The sequence below is a fragment of the Phocoena sinus genome, chromosome 8 (genome assembly GCF_008692025.1).
Source record: "Phocoena sinus isolate mPhoSin1 chromosome 8, mPhoSin1.pri, whole genome shotgun sequence".
In the NCBI taxonomy this organism is placed as follows: domain Eukaryota; kingdom Metazoa; phylum Chordata; class Mammalia; order Artiodactyla; family Phocoenidae; genus Phocoena; species Phocoena sinus.
The window spans coordinates 94,523,839-94,541,376 of NC_045770.1; the positions used below are offsets into that span (position 1 = coordinate 94,523,839).

General features: G+C 45.8%; 1 protein-coding gene across 6 annotated transcripts in view; it reads left to right on the top strand.

Annotated features, from left to right (window-relative positions):
• Positions 1-17,538, top strand: part of EXT2 (exostosin glycosyltransferase 2) — a 134,872-nt gene continuing 117,334 nt past the window's right edge. For 2 of the 6 annotated variants that reach the window (XM_032640912.1, XM_032640917.1), the window contains exons 1-4: positions 9-193; positions 10,097-10,662; positions 11,603-11,692; positions 17,018-17,134. In XM_032640912.1, the coding sequence (XP_032496803.1) occupies positions 10,127-10,662; positions 11,603-11,692; positions 17,018-17,134 (743 nt within the window). In that variant the 5' untranslated portion in view covers positions 9-193; positions 10,097-10,126. Of the gene's footprint in view, positions 194-8,701; positions 8,866-9,632; positions 9,727-10,096; positions 10,663-11,602; positions 11,693-17,017; positions 17,135-17,538 lie in introns of all 6 variants that reach the window. The other 4 variants (XM_032640913.1, XM_032640915.1, XM_032640914.1 and 1 more) reach the window with 4 other exon arrangements.

Sequence of the window (17,538 nt, forward strand, 5' to 3'; positions counted from 1 at the left end):
GCATGCGCAGTGAGCTGGGTGTCAGGCCGCCGAGCCCAGCCGGCCCAGTGCTCCCCGGTAGCTACCGCAGACCCGGCGCAGGCGGTGGCGACCAGCAGCTTCGAGCGATCCCACCCATGCGGCTGTGGCCAGTGCCCCGCGGCATGAGCCGGTGACCGAGCGCGGGCCCGAGCAGGAGGCAACCGTGGCCGAGGTAAGCGCGGCGCGGAAGGGCCGGGCGGGCCCCCGGTGAGGGCTCGGGCCTCCCCGGGCCGCGGCGGAGTCGGGGCCGTATCGCCGGGGAAGCGCGGACCGCGGGGGAGGTCCGAGGGCTGCAAGAGGCCGGCGCCACTCCCGGTGAATTCCCGCTTTGGGTGCGCTTTGATTTCCTCCCCGCCTTCTCCTTCGTCACCCGACCCGCCTAGCACTTTGGTTTCCCACCTGTTTCCTTGCCCACTTCTATTCCCCGTCCGCACCTTTCCTTTTTCCCGGGATCCTGTGGCTTCCTTTTCCGAAGGCCCCACCCTCTGCCGTGACCTCTCTCTGCCGCCAGCTCCTTCCCGCGAGCCACAGGGATCTGCTTTCTCCCGCTGGGATTTTTCAGCTCTGGGCTCTGCCTTGGCCAGTGGCGTCCCGTGCGGTACCAGATGCCCTGGGCAGGACCGGATGCTCTGGTGAAGAGGGTGGCCAGCGGTGTCCGGGCTCTAGGCATCTACTTGAAGCTCAGAGGCACTTGGAGTTTTACTTACTGGCGGCGGGAACCAGATCTATGTATACAGTTTTGAGGTTAAAATTACTTGGTGTAACTTATTGGGAAGTGCTAATCTAGAAGGGTCCTTGATTTATCTGTCTGAAGATGTCTTGAAATAGAAATACGTCCATTTAAATTCTTCTTCTAAGTCAATTGAGTGCCCTGAGGACTTAAACGGGACTTAGTTTGTAAATTTCAGAGCTCAAAGGCTATTTACAGTAATAAAATACATGACTCAATTTCTATCACTCCTCACTGCCGCTGACTTCAGCCATCTGGTTGCAAATGCTGGTGTAAATGGATAGATTTGCGTCTGTCAAATTATGCTGGTTAATTGAGGACTGAAAAAGGTGTATCTAATTCAGGCTTTTAAGGGTAATTAGGGGAGGCAGCTTCACATGGGGGTTAGAGAGTGCAGGCTCTGGAGCCAGGCTGCCATTCTCCAGATCCTAGCATTGGCATTTTCTAGTTGTGTGACATTGGGCAAATTGCTTCGCCTTCCTTGTTACTTTCCCTGTCTGTAAAATGGGGGTAATCATAGATTGTCACAGGGCACTGTTAGGAAGATTAGGTTAACGCAGAGTGCTTAAAACAGATCCTGGCATGTAGTGGGTCTGCAGTAAAGTTTAGTTATTGTCAGTAGTTCCTTAGTTATATGCGTTGTGTTAATTATAGTATAATTCGCACAAAGGGGCACAGGTTTTTGTTTTTTAAATTTGGAATCATCTTTAGGGGTGGTTCGCTATAACATAACTTTAATTGTAAAGGATCCTATCAGGTAAGGCAGTGAATTGCAGATTTTCCTGCTTCGGTTAATATTTGGTTCCTTTGTTTTCAGGAACAGGTGAGTTAAGTTCCAGGGTAGCAGCGGCCCCAAGAGTTCATCTGTGAGGGCTTCTGTAAAAAGGTTAAGAAGATGAGAGTTTGGGACTGAAAACCTTGGACTAAGTGGATTGGACAGCCTGAAGCACTAAGGAAAGGTTATTCAGGCAAGATTTAGGAATAACTAATTCCAGGAACAGAAAATGCATCTCATCTTGACAGTAGAGTGAGGGTGAAAGATTTTTCCAGTGATTCAGTGCCTGACATCTAGCCGGATGATTCCAGTGTTTTGCAGGGACAGATTTGATGTGCTTTGAGGAGGCTAAAGTTTGTAGGGCTTGTTGTGAAATTCTTATTTTGACCCAGGTTGTGGTATTATATGGAAAAACATTCATTAATAGAAGATTCCTTTTGGTTTGTCCTCTTGGGGAAGCTCAGTGTTGGGGAGAAGAGGGTGGTCAAGGGTAGGTACAGAAGATTCCATCTGTGAAATTACCTGTCTATTTCCGCCCCCCCCCCCCTTGGAAACTCTAATTCAAGAAAGAAACTGATCAGAGTTCATCACCATATAATAACTCAAAACTTGGGCCTTGAACAGTGTGTATGCTGATGGAACTGGGAAGTATAGAGACACTCCTTCATTCAACAAACATTTATGTTTACATGGAATGTGTTCTAGACATGATATTAGATGCTGGGAATACTGAGCAGAGATGAAAAACTGATTACAAGAAAATGACGACCAGTAGAAGAGAGACTTGCAATTACATAACCAATTACTACAATCTGGCAAGTGCTGTAATGAAGCCTGTAAAAGGTACAAGGATGTTCACCGAGAGTTCTCAGTCTCTAAAGCTCGACTTAGTTGGGGGCTGGTTTCTTTTTCACTTAGGGCTTTTCCCCTCATTTCTTTTTTTATTAAGAGTTTTTATTCCGCCTCAAGTGCTCGCCATCTCTCTCAGCTGTTCGGCACAGACTTGTGGACGCTCACTTAGCCACTGTAGGCAAACCTCAGAAATGTGAGTTTATATCCCTGGGAACAGCCCTCAGGTGGGGGGTGGGGGTGGGGGAGGCGCGGGATGGATAGGCTTCGGTGGATAAATGTCCTTGGAAAGCGACAGTTCTCAGGTGCGTTTTTCGGAGGGACCCTAGAAGGGTTGAGCCCCATCTGCCCAGCTCAGTATGGCAGCCAGCAAGGTAATGCACCCTCATGGCTTTCCGTTCTTCAGCTCCTCTCCTTACTCCCTCCCTCTGGCTTTCTGGATTCGTCTTCTGCAAGCTACTTGCACCCAAGCCATTTTTAGTTTGGCAGAACATAAACTAAGGCGGTTGGTACTGGAAGTGGCTCTAGAAAGCAGGTCCTGAGAATAGCGTTGTGAGACTGGACTCGCTCACCCTCAGGTGGCAACCAGGACCCCTTTGCTGGGGGTAGGTGAGGCGTTGATAACCCCTGGTGCCCTCTAGCGTCACTGAGTAGTCAGGCTGACCAGTGGAGGGTTGGGATGAGGTTCGGGTAGAAAGGAAAGCATTGGCTGGCACAGGAACTCTAGCGCTCGAGCAGTGTGTGGACCGTGGTCATGATGACGCTGGTGGAATTGGTTGGCTCTTGTTATCCCCTTAGAGGCCTTAGGTGCGATCAGGCTCAGATCAGCCAGATGTCAACTCGGGACGCGTTGTGAAAGATAGAACTCCATGGCAGCGTTTCCTGCAGCTGGAAGGCAGACCGTGTTGAAAATCAGGCCCAGAATTTAATCGTACTTATGGCTGAACTGCAAAGGAAGCTGAGTGCACGGCCTTGACAGGCTGCTTCTGCTGAAGTCAGGGCCATGATAGGGAAGAAGTGGGACCGTGAGTCTTAGGATGGAGATTTTGGGTGGAGGCGCTGAGGACTGAACTCCCAGATTTCCTAGATCCTCTGGGCCAGCAGAAGTCTCTCTCTCCATTGCTGAGAAGAAGCACTCCTCACCTGACACTATGCAGAGCCTTCCCTGGAGGTGGACACTTTGCAAGGTAGTGCTTCTCCTCGTCAACATTGCCCGTCCCCTGCCCTCAGATCTCAGCACTGCCTAAGTGGGGAAGTACAGCCCCTGCTGCTGGGGTGATAGCTGTTGTCCTGGAAGAGCTGCAGGACCTGGCTCGTGTGGACCAGCAGGAACTGGAGGGACACACGGGAATGAATCTTGAGGGTGTCAGACCAAAAGTGGGGTAGCGGTGGACTGTGAAGCCAAGTGGGAGTGACTCTTGGGAGGATTCTCTCCTGATTCAGGAAGAGACAAGCTGGTCCTGATGTGCTGCTGGGCAGGCTCCTGGAACCTTGGATATGACTGTCATAGCATTGGTTCTCAACTGAGGGCCAGTTTGCCTCTCCAGGGGGTATTTGGCAATGTCTGGATGTATTTTTAGTTGTCACAACTAGGGGTTGCTTCTGGCTTCTCTTGATTAGAGACCAGGGATGCTACTAAACGTTCTGCATTGTACAGAACAGCTCCCCACAGAAAAGAATCGTTTGGCCCAAAATGTCACTGGTTCTGAGCTTGAGAAACCCTAGTCTGGAGTAAATGAGGTAAAGGTGCCAGAGCTGTGTTGGCAGAATATTAAGGTGGGGGTCAGAAGGTTCAGGGAGGTGGAGATTTGAAATAGATTTATTACTTGAGGCCAGAGGTGCATTTCCTGCCCATGTTCCCAGGAGGGCGTTCTCCCTTCCCTCTGGTAATGTGGAACTGCAGGGAGGGGACCAGCACGTTTGAGAAGCTCAGCATTGATTCTCCTCCATAGGCCAGGATTGACCTTATGAGATTTGACCATGGAGCTGGGTTCCCAAGTATCAATGAGGATGATAGGATTCTGAAGGGGCAGAAGCCAGGTGGTGGCACTAACCATCAGAGGCAAGGCAGACACAATATCCATAACAGGCGGTGAGGCTTGACTCGAAACCAGTGTGTCTGGACCCACTGTGATGCTAAGAGAGCCTGGCATTCCTATAGAGGGTATAGATGGGCAGCCAACTAGGGTATTGTTTCACGGTATAACCAGAAAAAAACAAAGTTAACAGGTGACAAGTAGAAGGCTGAGGCCAGCTGCTGCAGTGGAAGGATCACTATCCCCAGTTTTCGGATGTGAGCCAGCTCTCAGACCCGTGTCCCGTGGATTGAGGGGGAGGCTGGATCTCTTTGAAGAAGAACTTTGCAATATCCCTGAAAGTATAGACAGATGTTTCCCGAGTCCTTCCTCAAGGGAACTGTAGGTCTTTATCAGACTTGTGGTACATCAAGGAAAGGAGAATATCCAGACCTTCTGAGGGCTGTTAAGTACAGGGTCAGAGCTGATAATAATACCAGGCAACCTGCAAGCAATGGTGGATAGGAGTTTGCAGATAAATGACCTGGCCTCTCCTCCTTCTGAGGGACATGGTGTAGTTTGCATGGTTCTTCAGAGGGTTCCTAAAGAGCCCCTGTTACCCAGCTTAATAACACACTCCTACTGGCTTTCCCTGGTTCCCTGTCTCTCTTCTTGCTCTGTTCTCTAGCTCCCAAGTAAAACTGCCTGCACCCCCATCCTCATCTCTGGTTCTTTTTGGGGGGTTAATTATGGGGGGACTCAAACTGTGACAGGTACGAAGCAAAATGTGATGCCTAGGACTCTAACATAGTGGGTGTCAGCCTCTCTTCTTTCCAGCCCTCCTGATGCCCCCTTGGGACTGTGGAGCCAGGTCATGCTCCTACTCTTGGAGTTCCTGTGGCTCCAGGTCACCACCAGCATTTGGTGGTGTTTGATGCTGACATTCTGCCATGCTGGTGGGTAGAAGATGTCTTGCTGTTTTATTGCCATACTTTTCCTGTCCATTAATTAGACTAAACATCTTTTCAGATGTTTATGTGCCATTTTGTGACCTCTTCTGTGACATTCTTGTTAAAGTCTTTAGTTTTCTGTTGTTTGTTTGTTTTGGCTTTTCTGTTTTTTTCTTATTACTTTGTAGGAGCTCTTTATTCTGGTTGCTAGTTAGTCCTTATTGGTTACCTGTATTGCAAATATCTTCTAGTTTATAGCCTGTCTTTTTACTTCCTTACGATGCCTTTTGATGAATAGAAATTCCTAATTGTAACACTGAATTTATTATTTTATCTTTTTGTGATTTGCGTTTCATTTTGGAAATCATCCTCTGCCTGGAGTTCACAGGTATTCTCTCTTGTGTTCTAAATATCTTACAGTTTTGCCTGTTACGTATAGCTCTTTAATCTGCTTGAATAGATTTCCTCCCCTCTGGCTGCTTTTAATATTTTTCCTTGGCTTTCTTTTTAATGGTTTTACTTTGGCATATCTCGTTGGTTTTTGTCTTGTTTTTGGTTTTTTTTGTATATATTGTACTTGGAGTTGAGCATCTTGAATCTGTGGGTTGATATATTTCATTATGTTTGGAAGAGCTTGACAGCTGGATTTTTGTGTCTACTTCTGCCTTCAGTCTTTGCGTTATCACACATCACGTAGCTTCTGGCAAATGGAAGGTGAAAAAATAATGTCAGCGTTATTATAAAAATAGTTCAGATCCTTTGAAAGGGTCTTGGGGACCCCCTGGAGCCCCCAGACTGTATTTTGAGAATCACTGGTCTAAGATTTTTGGTATTAGTGTTATACTAGCCTCCTAAAGTAGGTCAGGAAATGTTTCTTCTTTTTACCGAACTTTGTGTAAAATTGGAATTATTGTTTCTTGACTGTTTGGTAGAACTTGGAAAATCTTTTGGATCTGGAATTTTCTTTATAGGAAGATTTTTTAAACTTTTGATTCAGTTTCTTTAATGTTCTAGAGCTTTCCAGGTTTGCTGTTTCTCCTTGAGACTGTTTTAATAAGGTATATTTTTTTAAAGAATTTCTCCATTTCATTTAAATTTTCAAATATTTTGATATAAGTTCATTGATACCATCTCATCTTTTAAATACATGCAGTATTTAGAGTTATGGGCCCCTTTTCATTCTAGTATTTATTTGTGCTTTATTTTCTCTTTAACTTGATTACTCTTACCAGAATTATGTCAAATGTCAATTTCTTTTTTTTTAAGAAGATATTGGGGGTAGGAGTTTATTTATTTATTTATGGCTGCGTTGGGTCTTCGTTTCTGTGTGAGGGCTTTCTCTAGTTGCGGCAAGTGGGGGCCACTCTTCATCGCGGTGCGCGGGCCTCTCACTATCGTGGCCTCTCTTGTTGCGGAGCACAGGCTCCAGACGCGTAGGCTCAGTAGTTGTGGCTCACGGGCCTAGTTGCTCCGCGGCATGTGGGATCCTCCCAGACCAGGGCTCGAACCCGTGTCCCCTGCATTAGCAGGCAGATTCTCAACCACTGTGCCACCAGGGAAGCCCAAATGTCAATTTCTTTAGTCTTTTTTAAAAAAAGTTTAGCTTTGTTGATCCTATTTGGGTTTCAATTAATTAATTTCTGTGCTTTTATTTATTACTTAATTCCTTCTATTATCTTTGAATTTATTTTGTTGTGGTAATGTCTTTTTTTATAATCTGGAGCTCATGAAAATTGTAAAGGTCATATGTGGATACTACCTTTGTGGATTATTGCTCTAGTAGGTTATGGCCAGTATTTTTAAGAAGCAATAGGATAATAGAAGAACACAGTGTTCATCACATGTTCTGTGGCTAATACTATGTACTAAGGTTAAACATTGTTTTGTGAAAATAGTGTTTTGTGAAATATTTGTTTTATTTCAGATATTATACATACACATCTATGTCTGTATTGGGTCATAATATAAAATGTTGTCTTATAGGTTTTAGTTTAAAAAAAGTTTTAAAAGCTACTGTGTCCTGGTGGCGCAGTGGTTAAGAATCCGCCTGCCAGTGCAGGGGACACAGGTTCGAGCCCTGGTCTGGGAAGATGGCACATGCTGTGGAACAACTAATCCCGTGTGCCACAACTACTGAGCCTGTGTGCCACACTAGTGAAGCCCACACGCCTAGAGCCCGTGCTCCGCAACAAGAGAAGCCACCGCACTGCAACGAAAAGTAGCCACTGCTCGCCGCAACTGGATAAAGTCCGCATGCAGCAACAAAGACCCAACACAGCCAAAAATAAATAAATAAAATAAATTTAAAAAGAAAAAAGCTACTATGTTAAATGGTAGTTTGTCTAACATTAGTGAAGATTTCAAACCTAGCTGCATAAAATAAACATGCAAGGGGCTTGCTAAATCGGTAGATTCTTTGACCTTATTTTAGACCTACTAATACAACCCTCCAGTGCTGGGGCCAAGGACTCTGTGTTTTAACAAGCTCTCCCTGTGTGATTCTTAGCATTTGGGTGTTTGCGAACCACTGATTCAGGATATAGATACACCTTGAGAGCCTGTTGGGCAGTTCTGGCATGTGGTATATGGAGAGTGCAGCTCCTTGCGTGCATTTGTCCCAAGACCTCTTTTCTAGCTCCAGGAGAGATACGTGGAGAGAAGGAAAACGATAGGGTGGGCCTGGTGGTAAGTAGGGGTTGGGGGCAGGCTAGGAACATCCTGTTCATCGTTAGAATGACAGAAAAAGTGAAATAGCTCTTGTGCCTGCATTTCTGTCATGGAATCCATTAGTATATATTGAATGGCTAATGTATATACCCCAAAGATGATCATCTTTAAGCTTAAAATGTATGAACTTTCATATATTAGTCCATGACAAGCACATTTCTTTTTTTGTTTTTTTTTTGGTGGTACGCGGGCCTCTCACCGTTGTGGCCTCTCCCGTTGCGGAGCACGGGCTCTGGACGCTCAGGCTCAGCGGCCATGGCTCACGGGCCCAGCCGCTCCGCGGCATGTGGGATCTTCCTGGACCGGGGCACGAACCCGTGTCCCCTGCATCGGCAGGCGGACTCTCAACCAGTGCGCCACCAGGGAAGCCCACGAGCACATTTCTTGATATGTTCCAGATCATGGTCTCAGAGAGATACAAGTTGAAATCATTCATGATTCAGCACATTTTACCCAAAAAGCTGATAATGATTGCAACATTCAAGGCTTGACGAGACCCTGCTGGCTAGGAAGGAAGCAGTCTTACAGTGTGGGCATGATTGGGGAGAACTCCGTTTAGCTATAGTGCAAATGGTTGATAAACCTTAAGATAGACCTCTATGAGCTTTTCAGTTATTTCCCTTTATATTAATAGCTTTTCCGAATGAGGCCATTTTGAAGATCTGGATTTTGACATGTGGAATGCTGAAGTCCTAAAGTCTCTTGTTGCAGTAACCTGTCTGTGCCAGATGATGCAGTCACACTCAAGGCTTTACGCTCCCCACACGGTAGCTAGGCATCAGGTGTCGGGCTTGTTCGGTAAGGATCTTAATTTGTGCTCTACAGGGGGACTCTGCATTTTCAGCTGAGGACTAAGGATTTTCTTTGTATCTGTCAATGATGCTTATTGGCTCTTTATCTATTGCTACGTAACAAACCACCTCAAAACTTACAGACAGCCACAGCAACAGCCATCATGTATTTGCTCAGGATTCTGCCATCTCTACAGAGCTTGGCGGGGCTGGTTCATGTTTGCTTCACATAGTTTCCCCTGGGGTCTTCCTGAGGTTGCCCTAAGCTGGGAGCTCAGCTTCCTTATAACGTGGCGGCTGGCTTCCATCGGCTACAGGGTCTCTTAAGTCTTGGACTCAGAAGCCCCAGAATCTCACTTTGGCCACGTTGTTTTGGTCAAACAGGTCACAAGGCTAGCCCGAATTCAGGGGGAAGGGAAAGAGATTCCACCTTTTGGTTGGACGAGTGGCGTGCACCTTCACCAGTGGGAAGAATTGTTGGCATCAATCTTTAGAAGTGGATCTACCTCATTGGCCTTTCTTTTCCTCCCTCCACCTCTCCTTTCCTCCTTCCCTGTTTCTTCATTTCTCCCTTCCATCTAAATGTGTCAACTATCCCTTTATTATAAAACATCAGTATATATTTTATTTAAAGATTAATCTTCTCTAATACCCCTTGGCCTCTTCTTGATATTTTCTTAGTGGTGTTTTTACATTCCGCATTTTGTTACTGTTTTGTGTCTCATTAGCATATAAATTCCTCTAAGGTAGGTTTTCACTTTCTTCTTTGTTTAGGTCCTCTATGAGGGTTGAATGAATGAATGAAAACAGGCTTTAGTACAATGAACGAGACCTCAGTTTGTCCAGATGAAGCATCAGTTTATGTTAGGCAAGTATTTGAAAGCAAAGTAAAGCAACTGTCTTCAGCTGTTGCACTTTTGACTTTTCTTCCTTGGTCAGTACCCCTCTTCCTAGGTCCCACGCATTTACCAGCGTATGCTTTCAGAGAATATATATCTATAGAATATAGTAATATTTTTACATTAAGTTAACAGTATGTATATTAAGTATGTAATATTAAATACATCATATTCTCATATGTACACATTTATTTATTTATAAGACAGGTCAAAAATCCCTTTTCATTATTTCATCAGACCACTTAAGGAAAAGAGGTAGATTCAAAGTTGAACAGTCCTTTCAGGTGTCATCTGCCACCCTAAAAACTTCACTCTTCTCTCTTCTCCCCTGGTAACCAGGAGTGTGAGGAAGAGGCTCTCTGGGTCATTATGTGTGCCTCGGTCAAGTACAACATCCGGGGTCCTGCCCTCATCCCGAGAATGAAGACCAAGCACCGCATCTACTACATCACCCTCTTCTCCATCGTCCTGTTGGGTCTCATCGCCACGGGCATGTTTCAGTTCTGGCCGCACTCCATCGAGTCCTCGAGCGACTGGAGCGTGCAGAAGCGCAGCATCCGCGACGTGCCGGTGGTCAGGCTGCCGGCCGACAGCCCCGTCCCCGAGCGTGGCGACCTCAGCTGCAGAATGCACACATGTTTCGACGTCTACCGCTGTGGCTTCAACCCCAAGAACAAGATCAAGGTGTACATTTACTCTCTGAAAAAGTATGTGGATGATGCGGGTGTCCCAGTGAGCAGCACCATCTCCCAGGAGTACAACGAGCTGCTCACGGCCGTCGCAGACAGCGACTACTACACCGAGGACATCGCCCGGGCCTGCCTGTTCATCCCGTCCATCGACCTGCTCAACCAGAACGCGCTCCGCGTGAAGGAGACGGCGCAGGCGCTGGCCCAGCTCTCCAGGTATCACGGCAGGTCTTCCAGGAACTAGAGGGAAGGAGGGACAGAGCCAGTGGTTCTCTTGAGCTGGTGTCCGGCTGCCTGCTTGTCTCTTATCTCATATGGGAGTGAGTGGATGAGCGACTGACTTGTAGGAGGACCGGTGCTTTGGGCACCTGGCCTCTGTACCACCCTCCTGTGCCACTGCTGTGGGTTCCCAGCCTCTTAACGTTTAGAAGCTAAGGATGCTTCCCATGCTTTTCCTTTTAAATTTAAGCACTTTTTTCCCTTCTTTATAACTCACATAATGTACATTCACTATAAAAAGTCTGAAAATACAGGTAAGCAAAAAGAAGAAAGTAAGGTTCATTCCATAAGCCTGCCTCTAAGAGATAATCATTAATATTTTGCTGTTACTTTTCAGTCATTTTTGTATAAAACATAGGCATGTATGTATACGTTTTTGTATAAAGTATATATGCATATGCATGTGTATATAACATTTTTGTTCAGAATGGGATCACACAGCAAAACACGTTCTCTTACTGCCTTTTTCCCTTCATTTATCATGAATGTATTTCCAGATAATTTCATCTTCATCTGTCGGTTCTACATGACTTTAAGGGCTGTATAGTATTCCATTTTGTACATGTTCCCTAATGTATTTAACCGGCCTTCTGTTTATTTATTTTTTGTTTCTGTAACCAAATGGTGAACACTCAGGTAGCGTTCAGGTTTTCATTAGCATAAGCAGATCTGTAGTGGACAAGCTTGGAGTGTACATCCCCCAGCTTTACTTTCAAGGAGCCAGGCCAGTGCCTGATGCACTGTTGGGATCTCCAGGCACTCCTGAGAAGAGGCCCTATTATGGGTTGGGGAGACTACTTGTCATCCAGAAGCTGACTTGTCTTTGTTTCTTCATAGTTGATGTGTGAATTCTCCTACATGTTTAATTTCTTAACAGGTGGGATCGAGGAACCAATCACCTCTTGTTCAACATGTTGCCTGGAGGTCCCCCAGATTATAACACGGCCCTGGATGTCCCCAGAGACAGGTAGGTGTATTTGGGGCTGTCCCCGTGTTAGGGTTCTGAGGATTAAGTAAATGCAAGACCCTTTCGTTCATGAGAAATCGTATTTCTCAACCCACTGGGACGTACTTTGTAACCAGAATTGTTTGTTAAAGTGGAGAATTGTCCTAGCCCTTTTCCTCCTCAAGACCTAGAAGCATCAGACCTGCCTAAGTCTGTTGGAAACCAGTTGGAGCTTAGGTTCCAGCGGGGCATCTTAAAAGTTTGTCTTGTCTTCCTAGTCTGGGTTGTGCTCTCCTGAGCGTAACCTCTCCTCCAGCCCCCACAGGGCCTGGTTCCTCACTGGCTTGTGTCAGCTTTCTCTGCATTTGGGAGCATTTTCCAGAAGTAGAGTCGCAGCAACTGAGGGGAGAGAGCGTGGCTGTGTAATTGGAGCCTGTAACATCCAGGGAATGAGGGTACTCTGAGTACCATTTAGTCTCTGTTGTTTCAGTCAGTGGGCTTCTTTCCTTCCTTCCTAATAACACTTCCGGACAGCCAGATCCCGTGTGGGGCGGCCATGACGTCACGACTGCAGTTGGAGCTCGCTTACTGTGTATTGGCCCTTTTGTGCATTGACTGCACCACTTCCTGGAAAACTCAGGAGGGAGGTGCCGCTTAAGGTTCCTCTCCTGTCACTGGGTTCAAGGCTCTGAAGAGAGCAGAAAGTATGGGCCCAACATGTGGGTCCGGGGCAATACTCAAGGTAGAGGATTATTGTAAGTTCATATATGAACTCATTTATAACTAACTTTATTACAGTTGATGTTTAACTCTTAAAAAATCATTGTTACTGAAAAAGGTGAGGCCAGCTGTGGGAGGCCAGCATTGTCATTTATGAAAGTCTACACTTAGTACTGCTTTTCCCCAGAAGATTAAATCTAAGCCCTCTTTGCTTTAAGTGATTATCTAGAGTCAGTATTGAGTTTCTATCTGGAAATACAATTATCGCTGGAAAAGACACACCCCAGGACCATTCCTCAACTTTGGTGTAGAAACCATTTTGGACGATAGAGGGCAGTCAGGCCACACAAATTCTGTAGAAACCATCTAAACACAAGGTGATCCCTGATTTGGCTCTCAGCCCCAGTGTTCCTGAGTGGGCTGCTGTTTTATGTGTTTGGTTATTCTGGGAAAATGAAATACTTTAGAGGATAGAGAAGGGAAGGGAAAGAGCTGTTAGGAATGCAATGTCTTCACCTGCGGTTCTGTTTTTTTTTTTTTTTTTTTTCCGGTACGCGGGCCTCTCACTGCTGTGGCCTCTCCTGTTGCGGAGCACAGGCTCCGGACACACAGGCTCAGTGGCCATGGCTCACGGGCCCAGCCGCTCTGCGGCATGTGGGATCTTCCCTGACCGGGGCACGAACCCGTGTCCCCTGCATCGGCAGGCGGACTCTCAACCACTGCGCCACCAGGGAAGCCCCTCTGGGTTTGTTTTGAGAAGGGCTTATTTCTGTTTGGGACATTTCACTTTTGCTGGCATTTTGGTATATGTATCTGTATGGGAGAAGTATTTTATTTTTATCAAGTGCACACGTTTAAAAGGGGTTTCATTTCTCTGCAGGTAAGTGTCAAGTAATCAGAGAGTGTAAGTCCTTGCTGGTACTTAGGTGTTAAGGGTCAGGAAGGTTAAATCGTTTTCCCTGTGCATGTGTTTTTTGTAAGTGATTATAGGCAATCCTGTAGCAAGTAATGAATCATCATATAGTCCTCTTTTCTCTTTCCATGGGAGAAATATCGTTTTGAAGCCTAGGTAGTCTTCTGGGTGGGGTAAGGATAGTAGATTTGTTTGTTAATTTTTCTTATCCTTTGTCCTTGCTTCTGGATTCAGAGGAGGCAAGAACCATGAGTGTAGAATGGTTTTAGCAGGAGCTGCACATCTGATTATTCAGAAATTAGAAAACAGGCTAGATTAGACTGTTTCTAAGATTCCCCTGAAATCTAAAGTCCTAGGTGTGATTAGTTAAGAATTACTTGACTCAGGGAAATGCAAGGACCAGGACTGAAGCAAATGTCAGCTCAGAAAATACATCTTTTATGCTGTTTGAATCTGTTTTTCTCTCTCAGATTTTAAAAATCTTATGCATGATACACATATACCTTCTTGGTACAAGATTGGAACAATATGCAAGGGTACGAAGAGTAAAATGTAAAAGTGTGCTTTCAAATCCTCCTCTTTTTACTCTCTTACTGAGAGGTAATCACTGTTATCAAACACTGTGTATTTTTCGAGTCTTTATTTGATGGATTTATAGTCAAACACACACATGTATATATTCACATACCCATTTTATTTTAAGTCAAATAACAGCAAATTGTACCTCTTCAATGTCTGACTTTACTGATCTTTGTTTTCTCAGACACATTCTGTAATTTTATTACTACCTTAGATTTTTGTTATCCTTTCTTTGCACGTATCGCTCACAAATTTCTACTTTCGTATGGGTGTATATTTATTTAAACTTCTTACGGAAACTTTTCAACTTGTATAAAAGAAGAGAAACCAGTACAGTGAGCCCCACGTACCCACTGTCCAGCTGTGATGTCGTCAACTTGATTTATCTGTATTCCTACCTACCCCTCACTAGATTATCTAGAAGCAAATCCCAGATGTTATATCATTACATCTGTAAACATTTCATTTGAGGCTCTGCATAAGAGCTTTTTAAAAAATGTAACTACAGGGACTTCCCTGATGGCGCAGTGGTTAAGAATCCGCTTGCCAATGCAGGGGACATGGGTTTGAGCCCTGGTCCGGGAAGATCCCACATGCCGCGGAGCAACTAAGTCCGTGCACCACAACTACTGAGCCTGTGCTCTAGAGCCCGCGAGCCACAACTGCTGAGCCCACGTGCCACAACTACTGAAGCCAGCGCTCCTAGAGCCCGTGCTCCGCAACAAGAGAAGCCACCGCAATGAGAAGCCCGTGCACCGCAGCGAAGAGTAGCGCCGCAACTAGAGTAAGCCCACGCACAGCAACGAAGACCCAATGCGGCCAAAAAATATATATATATATAACTACAATACTATTATCATACCTAAAAAAATTAACAGTAGTTCTTTAATACCACCAGATATTCACCAAATATCTAGCCATTGCTCAAATGTACTTGTCTCATAATTTTTTTTTTTTTTTAGTTTGAGTCAGTAAACAAACAAGGATAATCAATAGAATTGGTCAGTTTCACTTTTTGCAAACCCTAAAACGTGAAGCTTTATATATGAGGAACTTGCAGGCCTGATTAAAAGGAAGCAAAAGATACACTTGCGGACGAACTGTGTTCAGGCTCTGTGAATACTCACATGGGAGGAGGCGAGCTGTGAGAGTGTCTGGGAAAGACCCAGCGTAGGGGTGCTGAGTCCGCGAGGCCAGGCTGAGAGGGGGAGGGTCGGTGATGTCCCCGAGTCAGGAAGTCCCGGAAAATGCTGAAGGTTCTGGTGACACTTCCAGTGATAGAGCGCCTGGTGTGAGTGTGGTCATCATAGTGATGCTTTCTTAGCTGCAAGGTTTTGTTCAGTCTCTTGCGGCTTTGGAACGGATCTCTGATTTGGGGATACATAATGGGAAAACAGAATGTGCTTCTCAGAAATTGACTTTTCAGTCAATGTAAAACACGTGTTCTGTAAAACAAGGGAGGCTTACAATTTTTTCTCCATTATAATGTTAGGGAAAGCTTGGCAGAAGAAGATACAGTGACTTCGAGTTGAAGTCTTAGCAGCAGGGCCGGTGTGCGGCTTGTTTGACTAATTGCAGTGGTGACTCTTCCTGAGATCACACACCAGATTGCACATGTGTGATCTGTGGCAGGAGACATGCTTCGGGTTGCATGCTTTCCTCCTACCAGTGCTTAACCCCCTCCCTTACCCTCGGGGCTCCAGGGACAGAGTAACAGTAAAAGTTGGCATCATGTACACCTGCTTCCTTTCTCACTACATACACATGCTCCTGTCCTCTGGGGTGTGGGTGTAATTACCTCATCACCCACTACCCTGGCTTACCTGGACTGCTTGGTGCCTGTATATCGGATCAGTGTTTGCTTCTCTGCACATAGGTTGTGGGGACCCATGCAGTCTGCTTGCCATCATGGTCATGGAACCCACCCAGATTCATGTTGGACGGATTCATTGCTGAATGCCACTCAAGAAAAATAAGACCGTATGTTGATACGAAGGCTAGTTACTGAGTCTTACGTAGAGGACTGGCAGCTGGAGAGGTTTTTAGCCTGCACGTTACCTCCCTGACCAACTCTTGGTTTCCTAAAGCTTAAACAAACACATTGGGATTTCCAGGGGTGGTTTGAAAATCTTTGAACTTAAACTGGTCATGTTAGAAGGGAATGTAGGCTGTCATCAGGGCAGGGAGGGGATTGGTAGCAATCAAGATGGCACAGAATGTGGCTTTTCAGTTCATACACTTTGGCTCAGACTGTGCAGTGCATGGAACTGGCATCACTCTGCCCCAGTAAGTGATTTGATGGGTTTGCAGCCCGAGGGGCAGAATAGCTGTAAAAGTTGGTGTGATGTACACCTGCTTCCTTTCTGATGAAGTGTCATTGTACTACTTGCTGGATCCAATTAAAACAGTCTTCTTGGCTTTCTAACCAAGGAGAATAAAAGCTCATGCATACAGACTGCAAGAGAAGCACTAAAGGTCCAGTTCTGGATTCTGCTTCCTGTAGACAGAATTGGGTTAATAGGACTGAGTAGCTGGAATGGATGGTGAGAGCTGGTAGAGGTTACGTGATGCACACGTAGCTCTGGGATGACAGTGGAAAGGATTGCTCGGGGCGGGAATTGGAGAGAGGCTGGGGCGTAGGCAGCATGAGATGTGATACTTTGCTGTCACCACTGCTTTCTTTGTCCATTGTCCCCTGAGATTCCAGTCAGTGGGGTTGGTAAGTGACTTCCCCAGCCAGTTGTCCTGTACAGACCTATTATTATTGCTGTTATTGTAAGTGTGTTTAAGAGTTGGGTATGACTTTTGGGAGAGGTGAATGGGATCTGAATGAGGTGACAGAGGGGCTGTTCAAAGGGAGTCCTCCTGGCTCTGATGTATTTTAAAACATGGAAAGTAGGGAAAGACTACTTAGGACCCCAGAGGAAGGGTGGTGACTCAGGAATAGGGTGCAGCTGATGTCCAGGAGGTGTGATTGTACAACATTGAGTACAGTGTCTTTGTAGAAAACGGACTTGGTAAACATTAGCTGTGGTCGATATTGTTATGAATATTCAATTACCCCTTTCCACAGAGCTTATCAGAATGAAGACCTTCTCTCTTTCTCATCATTTGACAAAATCCTTTGCTTTCAGGGCTCTGTTGGCTGGTGGTGGCTTTTCTACATGGACTTACCGGCAAGGCTACGATGTCAGCATTCCTGTCTATAGTCCGCTGTCAGCCGAGGTGGACCTTCCAGAGAAAGGACCAGGGTGAGGAGCATTCGGCGCAACAGGGTGTGCTGGGAGATGCCGGCGAGAGCCAAAGCATCGATTACAGGCCAGGGTCTTTGAGGCTACCATTTCCCTGCCTCACCCCAACCTTATTGATCCTTCAGTTCTCTCTATCGCTCAGTCAGTTTTGAGTGCTGTCTACCAGGCTTCCCAAATCAGAAATCTATGTGGTGTCATCAACTCTTTCCTCTCCCTTACTTCCTGTATCAGAATAAGAAGTCCTATTGATTCTACATCCTACGTATTCAATATTTTCTAGCTCTCTCTCTGCACCCACCCTGCGCCAGGCGACTGTCGTCCTTCCTTTGGATTGCTGAAACGGCTCCCTCTGTGGTCTTCTGCCTCTGGTCTCGCGGTTCTCCAGCTTGACGATTGGCATCACG